This window comes from Amaranthus tricolor, chromosome 11 (genome assembly GCF_026212465.1).
Source record: "Amaranthus tricolor cultivar Red isolate AtriRed21 chromosome 11, ASM2621246v1, whole genome shotgun sequence".
In the NCBI taxonomy this organism is placed as follows: Eukaryota; Viridiplantae; Streptophyta; class Magnoliopsida; order Caryophyllales; family Amaranthaceae; genus Amaranthus; species Amaranthus tricolor.
This window is the reverse complement of record NC_080057.1, coordinates 25,270,543-25,287,741: the sequence shown is the minus strand read 5'-3', so window position 1 is coordinate 25,287,741 and position 17,199 is coordinate 25,270,543. Positions and strand designations below refer to the sequence as shown.

Below are 17,199 nucleotides of genomic sequence, written 5' to 3'. Positions count from 1 at the left end.
TTAATCCAATCAGCTAAAATATTTTAATAAGCTTTTTACCAAATATACTTGTGAAGTAACATATATTTGTTGAACACTTATAGAGTTATAGGAAATATTTTAATAAGCTTTTTACCAAATATTTTAATCAGCTAAAATATTTGAATTACGTTTAAAAGTTATATGGTGTTTGCCTATTCACATATATTTGTTGAACACTTATAGAGTTATAGGATAGGTCAAATGCATAGAATGTAATTTTATAAGTAACATAGTGATTAATGTACAAACAAGAAGAAACTATGAAGTGGTCAGTTACACAATTATAACTAATATTAGATAAATAATTAAATAATTTTTAAGATAGCTGCAATCTGCAAAGCTAATTTCTTTGCTAAAATTAAAAAAATTATAAATTTTTCAAAATAAATTTTGATCTTTTAACTTATTTTTTCTCTAATAAATAATATACTTCATTAATAATAAAAATATCTCCTTAACAACTAACGTGTACAACAAGACTTTAACAACTAAAAAAGTAACTAATATTTACAACTAACACCTACTTTCTCTTTTACTACAATTTTGCAACATTTTTTTATTCGTTCTTTTACTTGTAATATTTTTATATTATAAAAAGTACCTTGATCAATTTTTTAAAAATCTCACTAATATTAACACATTTTTTTAATTTAATTTTCTCCAACTTTAATTTTATCCATTGCTATTTTCTTAATAACTAGGGTGTGTGCAAACTCTTGATGACATCGTAAAAAATATCAATTTTTAAGGTGGTTCTTGGTACTAATTCAAAGATACAAAATCTTAAAGGAAGATACTATTCCTCAAGCATCAATGTCTTCCTCCAGTTTCTCCCTCACACCCCTATCTCTAATCCAAAAACCCACCTCCCATGGCTCATTCTCCATCAAATTCTCCCTCTCCAAACCACCACAGGATCCAAAACTCATCAAAACTCCCAAATTCAAGTCATGGGTAAGCCCAGATTGGCTCACTTCTCTAACTCGTACACTAACCTTTACACAAGATGATTCTGGTATACCCATTGCAAATGCTAAACTTGAAGATGTTTCAGAGCTTCTTGGAGGTGCCCTTTTTCTTCCATTGTTCAAATGGATGAATGCTTATGGACCCATTTACCGTTTAGCTGCTGGGCCCCGCAATTTTGTGGTGGTTAGTGACCCCGCCATTGCTAAACATGTTTTGAGGAATTACGGAACAAAGTATGCTAAGGGACTTGTTGCTGAAGTTTCTGAATTTCTCTTTGGTTCTGGGTTTGCCATTGCTGAAGGCTCTCTTTGGACGGTATTAATTCTATTTTTGATCTTTGTAAATTTTTCTGTGTTGCTCATTTTCTGCTAGAATTATTCTACTAGGATTGGTTTTTGGTTTGATTATTGGGTATTGAAGGGAAATGTATTTATGTGATTAGCTTTATTTTGATTTGTTCTAAAGTTGCTTATTGTCATACTCATGTACTAGTACCATTTTAGAGGTCGAAATTTTAGGTTAAGTGATTGGAATTAGGTGAATTGGCCTGAATGCCGTAGGTATTGATACTTTGGTGGCTCTAATTCAAAAAAACATTGAGGTTGTAATTCGCAAAGGGTCTAAACATAAGGCTGAAATGCAAATTATTCTTTTAGGAATATATTTTGGGTGTTTGGTTTGGTGAAAATCATTTTCTTCCGAACCAAACACCCCGTAATGATCATACATAATTTCAAGGTGTAATTCTGGATATGTGTAATGTGTGTAAGAAATACCGCGTGAGGCGAACTTGATATTGATAACTTTCCATTTAAAAAATAATATCAGGAGTTTTAATGAACTAGGATAGTAACTTTTAGTTGGAGATTTAGGATGCATTGTCGATTTTAAAACTTAAGTGGATTGGTTTGAGGGATAGATCAAGATTCTAGCAAGGTTTAAATGTTCCTGTCGTCCAGGGCTTCTCATTGGTAGTGCTTCAATCTGAGGTCAAGTTGCCTCATCTGGGCGAGCTTGAGCAGACGTAGATACTATGAGGCCCAAGGACCCACTTCAGGCGGAGAGCAATGCCCAAGTTTACTTATATCATGTATATTTAAGTGTGAGAGTGGATGAGGAGGAGATAATATGGTTGCTATCCTAAAATGTACGAAGCCCCCCTTATCGTGCTCCTCGCGGGGTATAAAAGTATAGTAGTTGGAATGTGGCTTTTGGCCATTTGGATCTTGTAGGCTGGTAGTATTGAATAGTCTTGGGCTTCATATTTATAGGAGGGTATATTTATATTCATCAAGGTACTAAATCTCTAACCTGCTTTATTGATTTTCCATGGATGGTTATAAGCTACTGAAAATCGTTATTGTTTTGATTGCGCATCTATCCTTTGTTGAAACATGATCAACTTAGTTTCGGATGTTAGGAAGAAATTAACACACACACACACACACACATATATATATATGGAACAATTCTAGATTCACCTGGTTGCATAAGAAATGGGTTTTCTCATGTAGCTCGAGGTATACCACTCAAAGAAGTTGGTGTGTTCCTTGTAAATCAAAAACCATAAAAGCAATTTGTATAATGTGCTGCCTACCAATTTGACCCCATTAAGTTTCTGCATAAATTTTTAAGGCCATTGAATCAAAGTGAGACATGGAGTATTTAGGTAATAACTAAAATGAAGTCGTATAGATATAGCATTTATGGTTCATGAAAATTTTTAAATGGGCGCTATGAGCATGGAAGCCTAATTTTTGATAGGCAAGGCGCAGGGCTGTTGTTCCATCACTTCACAAAAAATATCTCTCGGTAATAGTTGAACGGGTTTTTTGTAAATGTGCTGAAAGGATGGTTGAGAAGCTGAAAGCCAGTGCAGCCACTGGTACTGCTGTGAATATGGAAGCTGTATTTTCACAACTCACACTGGATGTTATTGGCCTATCATTGTTCAACTACAATTTTGACTCTCTGACTGCCGATAGTCCTGTAATTGATGCTGTTTACACTGCACTTAAAGAGGCAGAGAACCGTTCCACTGATCTTTTACCTTATTGGAAGGCAAGTATTGCTTGTTGAACTTGTTTTTCAATAGCTTTTGTTCTGGATATTGGATCACTATCATATGATTCACTAATCTCCTTGCGAATCACGAATAAAAAAAGCGAATTATAGTCGATTTTGGGCTATTTTTAGGTCATTTTGAGCGAATCGTGATCGTGAATTTAAAAGGCGAATTAACTGGCAAATCATGTTACACAGTATTGGATGTTACCTTGTTATTGTTTTCTTACAGGTTAAAGCCTTGTGTAAAGTTGTTCCGAGACAAATAAAAGCTGAGAAAGCTGTGGATGTCATCAGGGATACCGTGGAAGAACTTATTGCAAAGTGTAAGGAGATTGTCGAAGCTGAAGGTGAAAAGATTGATAATGAAGAATATGTGAATGATGCAGATCCTAGTATACTACGTTTCTTGCTGGCTAGCCGGGAGGAGGTTCGTATGTTACATTTTCAAGCCTCTTTCATTCTATTTGCATTGTCATTTGCATATCATATTGAAATTCAAAGCACACGAGAACGTAGAGCTGTAATTTTACAAATTTATACTCCTATAAGTTTATGTTTATATGTCCTTTCTATGAACCCATGAGTTCCACATATTTCAAATATCAACTTTGACTATAGAATTTTTGTAGGACTTTTGATATGACTTGAGATGGCCATGAAATTGAACAGAATTGAAAGTACAGAATAAGGGTAGTAAAGGGTAAGCAAACTGAAACTAATGGCATAATGGGAAAATATTTACAAGCTTTTCGAAAGACATGTTCTCTCCTTAAGGTCTAAACTCAATAATAAAATAATGCTCAACCCCTCTACATTCTCCCATACCCTTCATATTTATAGGCCACCCTTTAACTCTAACAAACTAAAGACTATAACAAACTCTAACCCTCTAACTATATAGACTTCTAAACCTTATTAAATGCTTCCACAAATTTCTCACCCAAATAACTGCTTCTGCTTAAGGATTCTGATTTTAAGGCTCTTACTGAAATGTGCAACGCTTCAAGAATTACTCTCCCAATTTCAGTCAATATTAAGAATGTTTATGGTTAAGGTATTTAGCAAATTTGTGTCAGCGAAGTTTCAAATTTGGTGTATATGTGATATCCTTGTGGATACTCTTTACTATGTATGTGTGTTTATCATTTAGGAGCCAATATGTAATGTAATTCACTAATTAAATGGTACTCTTTCTTGAATATTTTGATACATAAATCTGTTGGACATTTAGAGTATAATAAGTTTAATAAGCATAAAAGGTTATAAGCCCATGGCAAAGTACTTTTTTTCGAGTATAGTAGCTATGAAGTCTGTATAATAGCTATGAAGTATGTAATAGCTATCGTTTATGTGAAAAATGGATACTGCATTGCCTTTTCTGCTGTTCTCTTTGGGTAAGGTATAAAAAATATCTTCATGTGGAAGATTTAATTCGAGTGTCTAATAATTTGAAATGATATGGTAAGAAATCTTTAAGAAACACATGATTTAAATTTGAAAAATTGAAACGAAACCTAGTTTCTTGTATTTATGGATAGGTTACTTTATACTTCTATGTTTCGTAGCTCTTCTGGATGCTATATAATATTGCTACTTGCCGCAGGGGAGGTTCTGAGCATGTTCAACATGTTCGACCGCACAGGGCCCCAAATTATTGGGGGCCTGAATATAAAATTACGTAGTATAAGTTAAGTATTTAAAGATACAAAGTTGTTCGAAAAATATCATATTTTTTAAAAATTGCACAGGAATTTGTCGATTTTGCTCCGGCTCTGCTACTTGGTTCCAATATTAAATATATCGTATGGTCTTCTCAAACCCCATTTACCATTCTTGATTGCAGGTATCTAGCATACAGCTCCGTGATGACCTCTTGTCGATGCTGGTTGCTGGTCATGAAACTACTGGTTCAGTTTTAACATGGACGGTGTATTTATTAAGTAAGGTAATTGCTTGCATCTCTTCATCATAAGATAAATCTGGGACGATTTTGCTGATAGAGAGTAAAAAAAATCAATATGCCTAGCATGATTCATTTTCTTCTTCTCTTTCAGGATCCATCTTCTTTGTCTAAAGCAAAGGAAGAAGTTGACCGCGTTTTACAGGGTAGGCTTCCATCCTTTGAAGATACAAAAGAACTCAAGTATTTGGCGCGTTGTATATTAGAGTCGATGCGTCTGTATCCTCATCCTCCAGTAGGTTCTATATTTTGGTCATTCAGCATGAAATCTTTTGTTTAACTTGAAATAGTTTGGCTATTTTAAATTTTCTTTCTATCTCCGTTGGTTTAGGTTTTACTCAGAAGAGCTCAAGTTCAGGACACCCTTCCTGGAAATTACAAGGTCAATCCTGGTCAAGATATAATGATATCAGTATACAATATCCATCATTCCTCCCAGGTATAGATGATAATTTTGTAGTCATTGCTTACTCTTAATCCAAGCGAGCTCTTAAAATTGTCCAGATTGCTTAAAGTTAAGCAGTAACTGTTTCTGTTTGTCCGAAATACAGTTGAGGAAACAAGTACCTTGTCTTCCAATAACCGATCTCTGCGGATGATGCGAACTTTTTGAGGCTTTCAGTTATGAGTTGCACCAGTTCACTGCATGCTCTAGGCTTTATTTCCAATTACGCCCTCCGTCCAATGAATTTGCCCCATTTTTCCATTAAGTTCATCTAAATGAATTTTCTCCTTTACTACTTTTGGACATGGTCTCCACCACTTTAACACATTTTTACCCTCTATATTCTGTCTCTTATTTCTTAATAACCCACCACTTTAACCCACCAAATCCAACTCTTCTCCGTGCGATCTACAATTGGGGTAAAATGATTGGGACGGAGGAAGTATGAAGGAATACCAACTGCTAGTTGGGCTAAATTTCTTATCAATACATCATACATGATTTTATTACATTGTACCACTGTTTGTGGTTTTTTTTAACAGTTTACTTCAGAGTGATGCAGTAGTATTGAACTGTTAGTAATTTTAGTTATGTGAAAACTGTGTCGCGGGTCGGGTTTGCTAACGTTTAGAAACAATTGATTCTTCCTAATTGGTTCTGCTTCATGCGTTTTATCTCTAAAGGTGTGGGAAAGAGCAGAAGAGTTCATTCCTGAAAGGTTCGATTTGGAGGGTCCACTTCCTAATGAAACAAACACTGATTTTAGGTATGTATGCATCCTGTTAAGCTCTCACTTCAAATGATTCCGCTGGTTTTAGCTTCTGAAAATTTTACTTAAAATATGTCAGTCACATGATTCGCTAATGTTCTCATGAATTGCGAATCGAAAAAGCAAATTATGGTCGGTTTTGGGCTATTCTTGGGCAAATTTGAGTGATTCGCGAATTCAAAAGGCAAATCATCTAGCGAATTATGTTACACTGGTCAATATGCAATTTCACATCAAAGATTGGTGACATTTGACATTCACTAAATCACATCAAATCTTCCTTCTATTTCAAACTGGCTTTGCAGGTTTGTTCCGTTCAGCGGAGGCCCTCGTAAGTGTGTAGGTGATCAGTTTGCTTTATTGGAAGCGATTGTAGCTCTCACTATCCTTCTTCAAAACATCAATTTTGAGTTGATTCCGGATCAGGACATTACTATGACTACTGGTGCTACCATCCATACAACAAACGTAATTCTCTAAATGCACATGCATGCTGGATCGTATATGCAATACTTTTTGTCGTTTCTCCTTAGAAAATACCGTGAACTTAAACTTTTTATATGTTGCAGGGCTTGTATATGAGAGTAACAGAACGCAAAGATGAACCTGTATTTGCTACATGACTATAGGTGAGTTCTGTTTATTGATCTACAAGTACTTCTGTAAATCTCAACATTATATAAAGTGGATTTATTATGAAGTGTCGTTGTTAGTAAAAGTGATCATGCCTGAATGCACAGCAGACACTGTGCGCAGAACTTCGGCCTGCAGGTGAATTCTCCCCACGAGCCTGATATTGGCCTAAATCGTTCGCAACGCCCTGCTCATTGATCATTCTACATTTCTATGTAATTAAGTGATCAATTTTCTTGATTAATTTTGACATTTGTGGCAAATCTGCTTTTGGTTTTTGTATTGCGTAGTATATATTTTCAGCACGATTCTTTCACCCTCAGCCACTTTCCTACCACCTCCCCATCCCCTAGTCCCTCGCCCTTGGTGTGAAGAACAAGCTGAACTGCTTTCTGTAGCATTTTTTAGAAGGAAAAAGGTGCCAGGATTCTTGCTTATATGAACACGCTTATTGCGTGTTCTGCTTGTTGAAAAATAATCCACATGTGATCCCACGTAGAAGAATAAGAGAGAGATTTGACTAACATATATACTTGATGGGCTACTCCTAATACCAATTGGTTTTAGGATGGAACCTCGTCGGATTTGTGTGGATTTGTGCGCAGTCAACTCTCTTCTAATGCGGATCTGGTTGTCTACACCCAATAACAAATATATCACTGTCATCTTAAAATAGAATCAGGTTAATGAAATGTGTTGTTTACAATCTATCAACTTCCCTCATGCTGGGATTGTCTCGTAACAGTTTTTCGTGATCAGTTTGACAGTAAACAGGTATCACCTCAGACGATAGTCATTGGACACGATCACTCCTCTCCTAAGATATCTTCATCATTCGTGACAATCTACAGAGCCAAAGGCGCACATTGTGTGGATGAATAGTACCGACATTTTTGAAGTTCTGTAAGTTTTCCTCGTTCAGCATTGTACATCAACGACTATATCATAAGCACTTTATCATCCTCGGATTCCAAAATTAACTCTGATAGTATGCATGGAAGTACATCAGTTATAGGTTTATCATCCTCGTAATCTTGATTAAGATTTTTAATAACGTTTTTTCTAAATTTAACTGGCTCGTCGTCCGAATAAATTTATCAATCACTGTGATATTTCTTTTCACAATATCGCTTCTAGTAGCAAATTTACCGAAACAAAGAAAATAATTTAGTAATTAGTATATTTTTTGGTTGGAAAAAAGGAAAAGGCACAAAAGAAGTTTGGTTATATACAGTGCCATATCGGTATCAGCTATCAAGTAATATGCCATCTTGGGTACCAAGGTATATTTCACCTTACTTTTGTAATATGCTTTCCTATATTAGTATTTTTTTTTTTTACAACTAAAATGTTAACTTTTAGAACTTGTTTGTTTGCCTTCTTTAATAGTAGTAGATTGGAATTTTTGTTCTTACACACAATTGTGAGTATAAAGTGAGTCAAATATTTATCTTTGTATGTGCGTTGAACTGACTCGGCTATCATTCTTTTATATCATATTTTACATTGTTTAAAATTAATAGGATTTTGGATTAAATGAACCAAGTCATAACTTTGGCAGACTCGAATCTAGATTTCCCTACCACGTTTTGTAATCAAATTGAAAAGATCATGCTTGAGTTTTCATAACTTGTTTTGTCGCAACCAAATCGAAAAGATCATGTTCAAGCATGACATTAAAACGTTTTTTCTCCTAAAATAAAACTTATCAAACACTAAACGAGATGATTTAGTTGCACAACTTCTATGGGGCCCTTTCTAGCCTTGGCTTATAGACACGACATCACTCGCCCGTCCTTAGGATCGACCTTGGTGATAGCCTATGATGTTAACCAAGGGCTAATGAAGTTGGAAGATGATCAAGTTTTGGATTGAAAATGCAAAAACTATATTATTGATTAAACATCAAAGATCCCCTTAATCAAGTCATTTACAATTTAATTAGTAGTAATAAATCCTTTAATTAGTACTAAACCTTTTAAAAAGTAGCTTAACATGGGCTGACTGACAATTGTTTCAAAAAAAAAAAAAGGAATTTCTTTTTGTTAATACTTTATTGCCCTAGGTAAGCAAGAAAAGCACCCAAAAAATACATATAGGATATACCCTCTTAATGAAGGGTTCCAAATGAATTTTTAATCATTATTTTGTTACAAATCCATAGATCATTTTTTAAAATTTAATTCTTATCACAACAATTTTATAAAATGAAAAATCCGTTCTTATTTAGCTAATCCATAATTCGATAATTAAATTGACATGGAGTATTATTGCCTTTACAATTATAGGACCACGCTCTAAACTTTATAGTTGCCACTTCATTAACCCTAAAAATATCATTTGTTAATTTAACAAGATTTTTTAATTTGTAATTTACCAAGATTAGATCACCCAGCAAAAGTTTGCCCTTCAAATACTTTAAATTTGTTACTTCTTGATCCAATTTTGAAAAGAGCTATTCTTATGAGAGATTGTCTTTTGGTGAGATAATTTTAAATAACAAACCTAAATTTACATAATGTGTATGCGATGCACTATTTTGATTTTTACCCATGTATTAAGTGCATCTCTTGATGAAACCGTATCATACTTGTGATTTAAAAATTTATTCAAAATATCGATTTGATTATGGCTCAATAGATTCTATTATTTTCTTAGATTGGTACAGTTTTTTTATTTTACGACAATATTTTAAGCTATGTAATGGTATTTTCTCAAAATTTTTAAGTGAATTTTTCATCAATTAATACTTGAAAATATATATTTGACCAACCATGCATTATAATAAGGAAGAACAAAAGTTCAAATTTTACAACAAAATATAATGATTTTTCTTATATTTTATGGTGATGATTATAAAAACAAACATTTTACTCTTTAGCAATGGAGCTAAATCCAAACCAATTCAAAATCAACTTAGTCAACTATTCTAATAGGTTTACTTCCAAACCTTTATCTGATAAAAACAGTACTTACTTCAGTTAAGATAAAACCCGGTATTAAAATTAAACATGTTAAATAGAGGAAAAAGAAATAGAATAAAGAAAAACAATATAAAAAGACAATGCTGAGGTTGAAGAGAATGTTATCACATAAGAAAGGCATATGCTTAAGAAGATTCTAAGTAGCAAACCCCACTTCTATGAACACTCTACTTTTCAATTTTCATACATTACTTTAATCCAAAAAGTGCCTACACACCATTACATAAGTCACTCTCTTTTCCTTCTTTTCTTCCATTCCATTGATTTCATCTCATGACATGACCTAAGATTTAAGGTCCTCCTTATATGAGTCTCATACTTCTCCATGTAGAAACCCTCTAAGTCCATCACTTCATTCTACACATACTACGTAAACCCATCTATAATACTTGCGCATGCTTTTGCGCACCCTAGCCTCGCTCACTTACCCTGTGAGCGAAACTGGGGTGTGATAGAGTATATAAGATATTTCGAAACTACAGCTTTTGGCTTAGAGGTTTAAGTAGAATTGGTTTTTCAAAAACTTAAGTTTTTGACAGATTGAGTCATATCGATGGTGCTGGAGCTGGTGATGATGATGGTGATTTTTCGTGTTTTGTCCTTTTCAAGTCATTGATTATGACATGAGAAATTCGAGCTTTAAGTAAATGATTTGGAAAATAAAAATCGCACTCGTTAAATAATATATAAAAAGGTGCACGGTTTTTGTTCGTATGTTTTATATAGGGCAATTTGGATCCTTTGGCATTTTCGCTTCCTTCTAAAATCTCTATTATATTTTATCTTGGAGTTATTCTTGTGAGGTATTGTCTCTCGGTGAGACGATTTCTGAAAAAAAAAAACTTGTATACTAATAATTATATTAATTGGACTATTCTACCTATGTATGGGACAAGACCGTCTCTTTATGTTTATCAAAAAATCTCTTCATGCTTCAGATGAAGTGGGCCTCGAGGAAAAATTTTCGAAAGGGCAAGGCAGATTATGTTTATTCTTCTCTGCTATACCTTCTTACATACTTAATACTAAGTATAATATTAGTATTTACTATTTAGTAATATTAATACTAAAAAGTAAAATATAAAATAATTTTTAAAATTTTCTGTTATGTAATTTTCTGAGGGAAGAAAGTGGTTTTGTTTGTTTAATTATGAGTTATTTATATTGTATTAATAGTTTTAGTACAATCTGTTATAGTATAAGATGGGTCAAACACGCTTCTTTGCATGTGAAGCTGTGTATTAAATCAATTTAACTGTTATTTTTCAGTGTTATATGTTATATAATTCAACATTTATAAATTTTCCAGTAACTTTGAGATTTTATATGTATTTCATTATCAAGACAAGAAAAACTATTTCAATTATTTTGAAAAAAAAAAAACTTATTTTGACCATGTTTTAAGAATAGTCAATTTTCAAATTTTTTTTAAAAAAATTGTACATAGCAACAATATACAAACCTTTAACATATTAATTAAATTAATATATACCAAGTCAAAATCATCTCAATGAAACGTTTTAAGCGAGTATGCAAGGGTTCATTTATGAAGATTAAAAGTGTCCGTCTAAATACACAAGTCCTTCAATTGACGTGTTTATAATGTGTAATTATGAAATTAACATATCCAAAAAGTTAGTATGGACTTGATACCATTCTTAAAAGTTAATATAATACTCCGTTAGATTGATGCACACTAAAAGAATATAAATAATTTATAGAAATTTTTTACAAATATATTTTCTTTGTTCTATTATACTTGCTATAATTGACTTATTTTGCAATTCAGTGTGTTATTTTATTTATTTATACACTAAACAATGCACATGTAATCTAAATCTAAAGGGAAATTCACGTGGTGACCCTGAGGTATTGGGTTTTCTACATGGTAATCAAAGTTTTTTAAAAATTTAAGTGGTTACCCTAAGGTTTACCCAATTCATCCTTCGTGACCTTTTTATCCTAAAAAGGTTGAAAATGTTAGTTTTGTAAGAATAACAATTTCCTGTATGCCTATTTAACCCTGTTGCCATATCCCATTGAATTAGAAACTTATATTTCCGCTAAGACATAAACCCTAACTTTTCTATCTTTCCCTTAAACCACATTTATTTTCCCTAAAATTCAAACCCTAAAATTTTGAATTGAAAAAAAACAATTCATTTCAAGCACAATGGGCAAGTTAGAGTTTATGTTTTGGCGGAAATATAAGTTTCTGATGCAATGGAATAAGATAAAAAGGTTAAATAGTCGTACATGAAACATTATCCTTAATAAACTAACGCTTTTAAAAAGTTGCGTAGATTTTTGAAAAACTTTGGTTACCACATGAAAAACTCAATACCTCAAGATTACAACATGGAATTTCCCAAATCTAAAATACAAATTCTTGTATGAGACGATCTCACCGTGAGACAGGATTAATACTTACGTTAAATAGCCCAATAACATAATACAAATTCTTGTATGGGACGGTCTTACTATGAGACTTGTCTCATACTCGGGTTAAATAGCCTAATAATAAAAACTTTTAGCTTATGTAATTCTTGTTTTAAGATCGTCTCACCATGAGACGATTTTGTACAAGACGGGCTGATATCTAAATCTAAAATCTAAAAATCTAAAAATTATAAAAAGTAAATACTTTGAAAGGTATGTGATTTAACAATGCAAACAAGATCTCACATGATTATATTTTTTCTTACACATTAATCGAAATATATAAAACAAATATAAATAACATTAATAACCATAATATAATAAGAGACATCCTCCGTTCTAAATTGCTTGCAATATTGCAAATATATCACTTTCTATTCATTAGACTTAAAATTGTGATTAGTTTTTAATCTCTCGATTTAAATATAATCATATGGAAATCTAATTCAATTTGTTTTAATGTAACGATTATTAATACAAATTTTTAAAATTTATCATTACATAAATAAAAATATTAAGAATTAAATCAATGCATTAAACTATTTAAAAAAAATCAAATGTTAAAAAGTATTTTAAAATGGAGGAAGTATTTCCGAACAGATGAAGTATAAATGTCCTTCAATTGCGATGCTGAATGCAAATATCACTCCTATTACCTTCTCCGAAGGGTGTGCAAGAATTGCAACTACAGACAAACCAAAAACTTCCAAGCCTCAAAATCAAATTTCAAAGAGAGTGCACTTCGCCAGTCCATAGATAACTCAAGCAAGAACTTCCAAGCTCCAAATTCAAAGTGCATCAAATCATTTCAGAAACAAAGCAAAACCTTCCATGCTCTGAATTCAGTGTGCAATAAACCATTTCACCGTAAACCTAACAAAAAATTCCAAGCCCCATTTTCAAATCGCGGGCACCCAACCATTTCACCAAAACTCAAGAACTTCCAACCCCAAATTCAAACAAAGCGCACCCATTCATTCCACCCTAACTCAATCAGATACACCATAGCATTAAAATCAAACAGAGTGCACCCAACCCCACATTCAAGGAGAGCAGAACAACAATTGATTGAACAATCACAGATTCTTAGCTTGAAATGTAAAGAGCTCTTAGTTGAGATACAATCAAAACTATCAATCTCTAAGAAAACTACATTTCAACTAAATTACATACAAACATGTTTAGATAACATTTTGGTTAAAAAAGCAAGGAGGGGGTAAAGATTGGAGGAAATACAATCCCTCTGTTTCTCACTCCTTCCTTGTCGTCCATTTCCTCCATCCATACATAGCATACAATATAATTCCCGTAACGAAAGGCAGAATAGTAAAAGCAATTGCAGAAAATATAACCAAATAAAATATGAGAGGAAACATTGCAATGGTTAAATAACACCAAAAATTTGTTCTTAAGAGCATTTGATTACATGAAGTTCCAACTTCCAGCAAAATAACTCAACTACAAGTACCATAATTGTTCTATTAAATCAAACCTTGAATCCTCTTCAAAACTACATCTGCATATGTAATAGAAAAACACTGCAGAAGTTCGAAAAACACCTTAAAATCCAAGCTTGGTACGACGCCAATGCCTACGCTTAGCATTGTACCTGACATAGTAACAACAAAAAAAAAACCATCAGAAACAATAATCCAATTGTTGTCCATAACGAACAGATCAAAAGCATTACAAACATCAAAATTCGATGAAGAAAATCTAAAACCTGATAGTGTTGTCGGTACGCATGCGAATCCAGTAAGGGATAGGGCGATTCTGCCTCATCTTCTTAGCAAGTTTCTTCTTAATCCTGAAAGTTTTGTGCGACGGCTGCTCGAGAAGAAAATATATCAAGTTATTAATTCACATCTAAAAGTAAGTACGGTCAACAATAAACTGATGACAGAGGAAGAGAAAGAAGCCATTGAATCACCATTGTTGTATCTTAAAGATCCGCCGACGACTGCAGAAATCGGATGAGAGAAACCCTAGAAATATTAAGAGTGATGGAAATAGGGATTTTATAGGAGGGTTTTTAACGTGGTCTCGGTGTCGGGCCTTGTTTAGATATACTGGTTGCGGGTATTTTGGCCCATGTACGAGAGATCCTGAGTTTTCAGCATATAGCTAGTCTCTTAAAAACACGTATTTGAATTTCAGTCCATTAAAAGATTAATGTCTATTTACTATATTATTAATGTCTACTTATATTTTTCTTGATATTACATATCGTATTTTTAATTTCTACTTTCAATGCCTTAGATGTCTATTTACATTATTCTTAATACATACTTAAATATTTTAAAAAATATTAATGGGTTGGCCCGATTAAAGATGGTCACCGTCTCTCACAAGAATTTGTGTTCAGCCTTTAAGTGTCTATTTAACGTATGTTTAATGTGGATTTACAAAAATATTTATCTACCATGCGTGGAAAAGCCGAAAATTCAAGCTTATTACATTTAATATCTTTTTATAACAATTTTAATCTATAAGTTGTATTATAGTTATATAAAATCTTATTTGACTTGTCACAATATAAAAATTAGGAAAAATTATCTTAAATAATCGAACATTTTCATGATTTTTTTACAATAATCTCAACTATTGATTAATCATGATTAATTTCAACTTTATGGAGGTATTTGCCTAAAGTAAACTTAAGTACCCGAATGATATGCTATAGTAGATAATTTAACAAAAAAGTAAACTGAAAATTAATATAAAGTTAGAGAAAAATTTTGAAAATTTACATAAAAAATTCTAAAAGCATTTTATTATTTTTTTTTACATTTTTTCGACATTAATTTTAATTTATCTTTTTTTTTAAAAAAAAAACTTGCTACAGCAGGTCATTCGGTTACCCGAGTTTGCTCTAGGCAAATTAAAATAACCTTATTATAATTTTTAATTATGCCCAACTAAATAGGACGATTAGGTTGAACAGGAGGGAGTAATTTATTCTCAATATATAAGTAAATTTATTGTCAAGTAGAATTTTATTTGATACTTTTTTTACTAATATTAATTTTTTAATATTTTTAACTAAAGGCGATTAGAAATTTTTTAGATTGAAATAGTAATGGACAAACTCGATAATATACAAAATTAAATAAGATATTTAATTAGAATGACAACATCAGAATTTGGATAACAACATTGTAAGTAACTAAAGAAGTATTTCGCTTGATCTTGATTGCGTTTTGCCATATTGTTTGTTCCAAGTTTAGCGAACTTAAGGGGTTTTCTTAGAAGACTTTCTAATTTAAAATAACTGCTAGCTTTCTAATTAACTATAAATAGTAAATTAATTTTGATATTTGTTGATTGAATTTTTATTACCAAAACAAAAAAAAAAAAAAAAAAAAAAAAAAAGTGGACCAACCCATAAATTAGAGAATAAATGGAACAACAATTTAGAACTACAAGGTGACTACACAATTCTTCACAAATTTATTCAGAATATCATCGAAATATTACAATACACATACACTTTTTTTTTTTCTTATTTATTGAACAAAACTTATACAATAAACAACAAACAGATAATACTCTCTCCGTTTCTTTTTGTTTGTCCACTTTACTTTTTCACATATTTCAACGCAAATTTTGAGCCTCGATATCTCATAGGTACGCATAATAAAAAATTATAAAAATTGTAATTAAAATTCTTTGCATCAAGAAGAATCTAACAAGATCACACATTAATATATTTTGTTTTTAATATATACTTTAAAAATCAAATTTAAATTTCTCTCTTATAAAATTAAAAAACTTAAATTGGACAGACAAAAGTAAACAGAGGGAGTCTTTAATAGTAGTACAATAATAAAACAATACGCTTCAATACAGAACTATTGCATCATTCTATAATAACACTGAAAGACTCCCTTTTTTTAAAAAAAAAATTTGCTACATTTATATCCAAATATATATATAAATGTATTTCTTTTATAGTCACATTTTTTAGAAATTTTATATATGTAAGAATTACGAATTGCAACCTTAAAGTTTATCATTCTTACGAATTACAGTCTAAATATTATTTTTTACGAATTACAACTAAATTATTAAAATTTGCAGGTTTGGGCTAAAATACAGAATTTCGATTAATTTAGTGGTTAATTTTAGGTTAAATGGTTGAGTTTTGTGTTTTTAGTTTGAATCTGTAAATTTTGCTACTTTGCTGTAATTTGAAAAAGATAAACATTAAGACCGCAATTCAAAAAAGTACTAAACATTAAGGATGTATGCGCAAATTATTCTATAAGAATTTTAACAATTGTATTTATTGAATTTAGCAAGAAAGTTTAGGACCAGGAGTAATAAACTGAAGTTAAAGTTGATGATTAAGACAATAATTAAAATTGTTCTCAAGGTGTGAAATCCGCGTTTTAATAATAAATTGATTATATTAATATATAATAAATTTCTCCTTGTAAGGTTCTAAGAGCGATTCGATTATCTAGTCCTTTTTTCTCTCAGTCAAAATAATAGAAATTTTAATATCATATCAAGAGACAATCTCAACTAAAAACTTAATATATCAATTAGTGAGGTCTTAGTTGATCTTATATTCACTAACATTTTTAACATACATTATTATTGCGTGCAATTAATATTAATTTTTTTTTTATTTTTTCGTATTTAACTCAGCTTTAATTAATATATTATAACAATACTATTCTCTTTATTAAAAGTGGATGTTTTTTTTAGCTTTTATTTCAATAATAAATAATAAATAATAAGTAGTTGATCTTATCTACTACCTATTTTTGTTTTTGCTTGAGATGGATGAAATTTAGCACAAATTAAAGGCCTATTTATAATGTTTTGCAATTGAACGATAATTATTGGAATTTGTCTATTAAAAATAATTTTTTAAGAATAATCATGTTGATTAATTCCTTGTTTT

The 17,199-nt window shown here is 31.5% G+C and overlaps 2 protein-coding genes across 8 annotated transcripts; one reads left to right on the top strand and one right to left on the bottom strand.

The window, feature by feature from the left end:
• The first annotated feature begins 752 nt into the window (after positions 1-752).
• On the top strand, positions 753-8,203 carry LOC130827141 (carotene epsilon-monooxygenase, chloroplastic). Of its 7 annotated transcripts, none has more exons than XR_009047172.1 (11): positions 759-1,305; positions 2,755-3,051; positions 3,287-3,484; positions 4,901-5,002; positions 5,112-5,252; positions 5,349-5,456; positions 6,146-6,228; positions 6,537-6,699; positions 6,801-6,860; positions 7,432-7,546; positions 7,624-8,203. XR_009047172.1 is itself a non-coding variant. In XM_057692783.1 (10 exons), exons 1-9 carry the CDS (start codon positions 1,226-1,228, stop codon positions 6,852-6,854), a joined length of 1,140 nt encoding a protein of 379 aa, XP_057548766.1. In that variant the 5' UTR covers positions 753-1,225; the 3' UTR covers positions 6,855-6,860; positions 7,624-8,203. The 7 variants fall into 7 exon arrangements, 5 of the variants coding, with proteins under 5 accessions (XP_057548766.1, XP_057548762.1, XP_057548763.1 ...); XR_009047171.1 differs by lacking the exon at positions 7,432-7,546 and having other exon boundaries at positions 791-1,305; positions 7,624-7,767; positions 8,066-8,203; XM_057692783.1 differs by lacking the exon at positions 7,432-7,546 and having other exon boundaries at positions 753-1,305; positions 2,841-3,051.
• Positions 8,204-13,650: 5,447 nt separating this feature from the next.
• Positions 13,651-14,382, bottom strand: LOC130827095 (60S ribosomal protein L39). The gene is made up of 3 exons (XM_057692711.1): positions 14,218-14,382; positions 14,011-14,114; positions 13,651-13,896 (listed from the first exon to the last, which is right to left on the bottom strand). The coding sequence occupies exons 1-3, from the start codon at positions 14,218-14,220 to the stop codon at positions 13,848-13,850; spliced, it is 156 nt and encodes a 51-aa protein (XP_057548694.1). The 5' UTR covers positions 14,221-14,382; the 3' UTR covers positions 13,651-13,847.
• Positions 14,383-17,199: the final 2,817 nt, after the last annotated feature.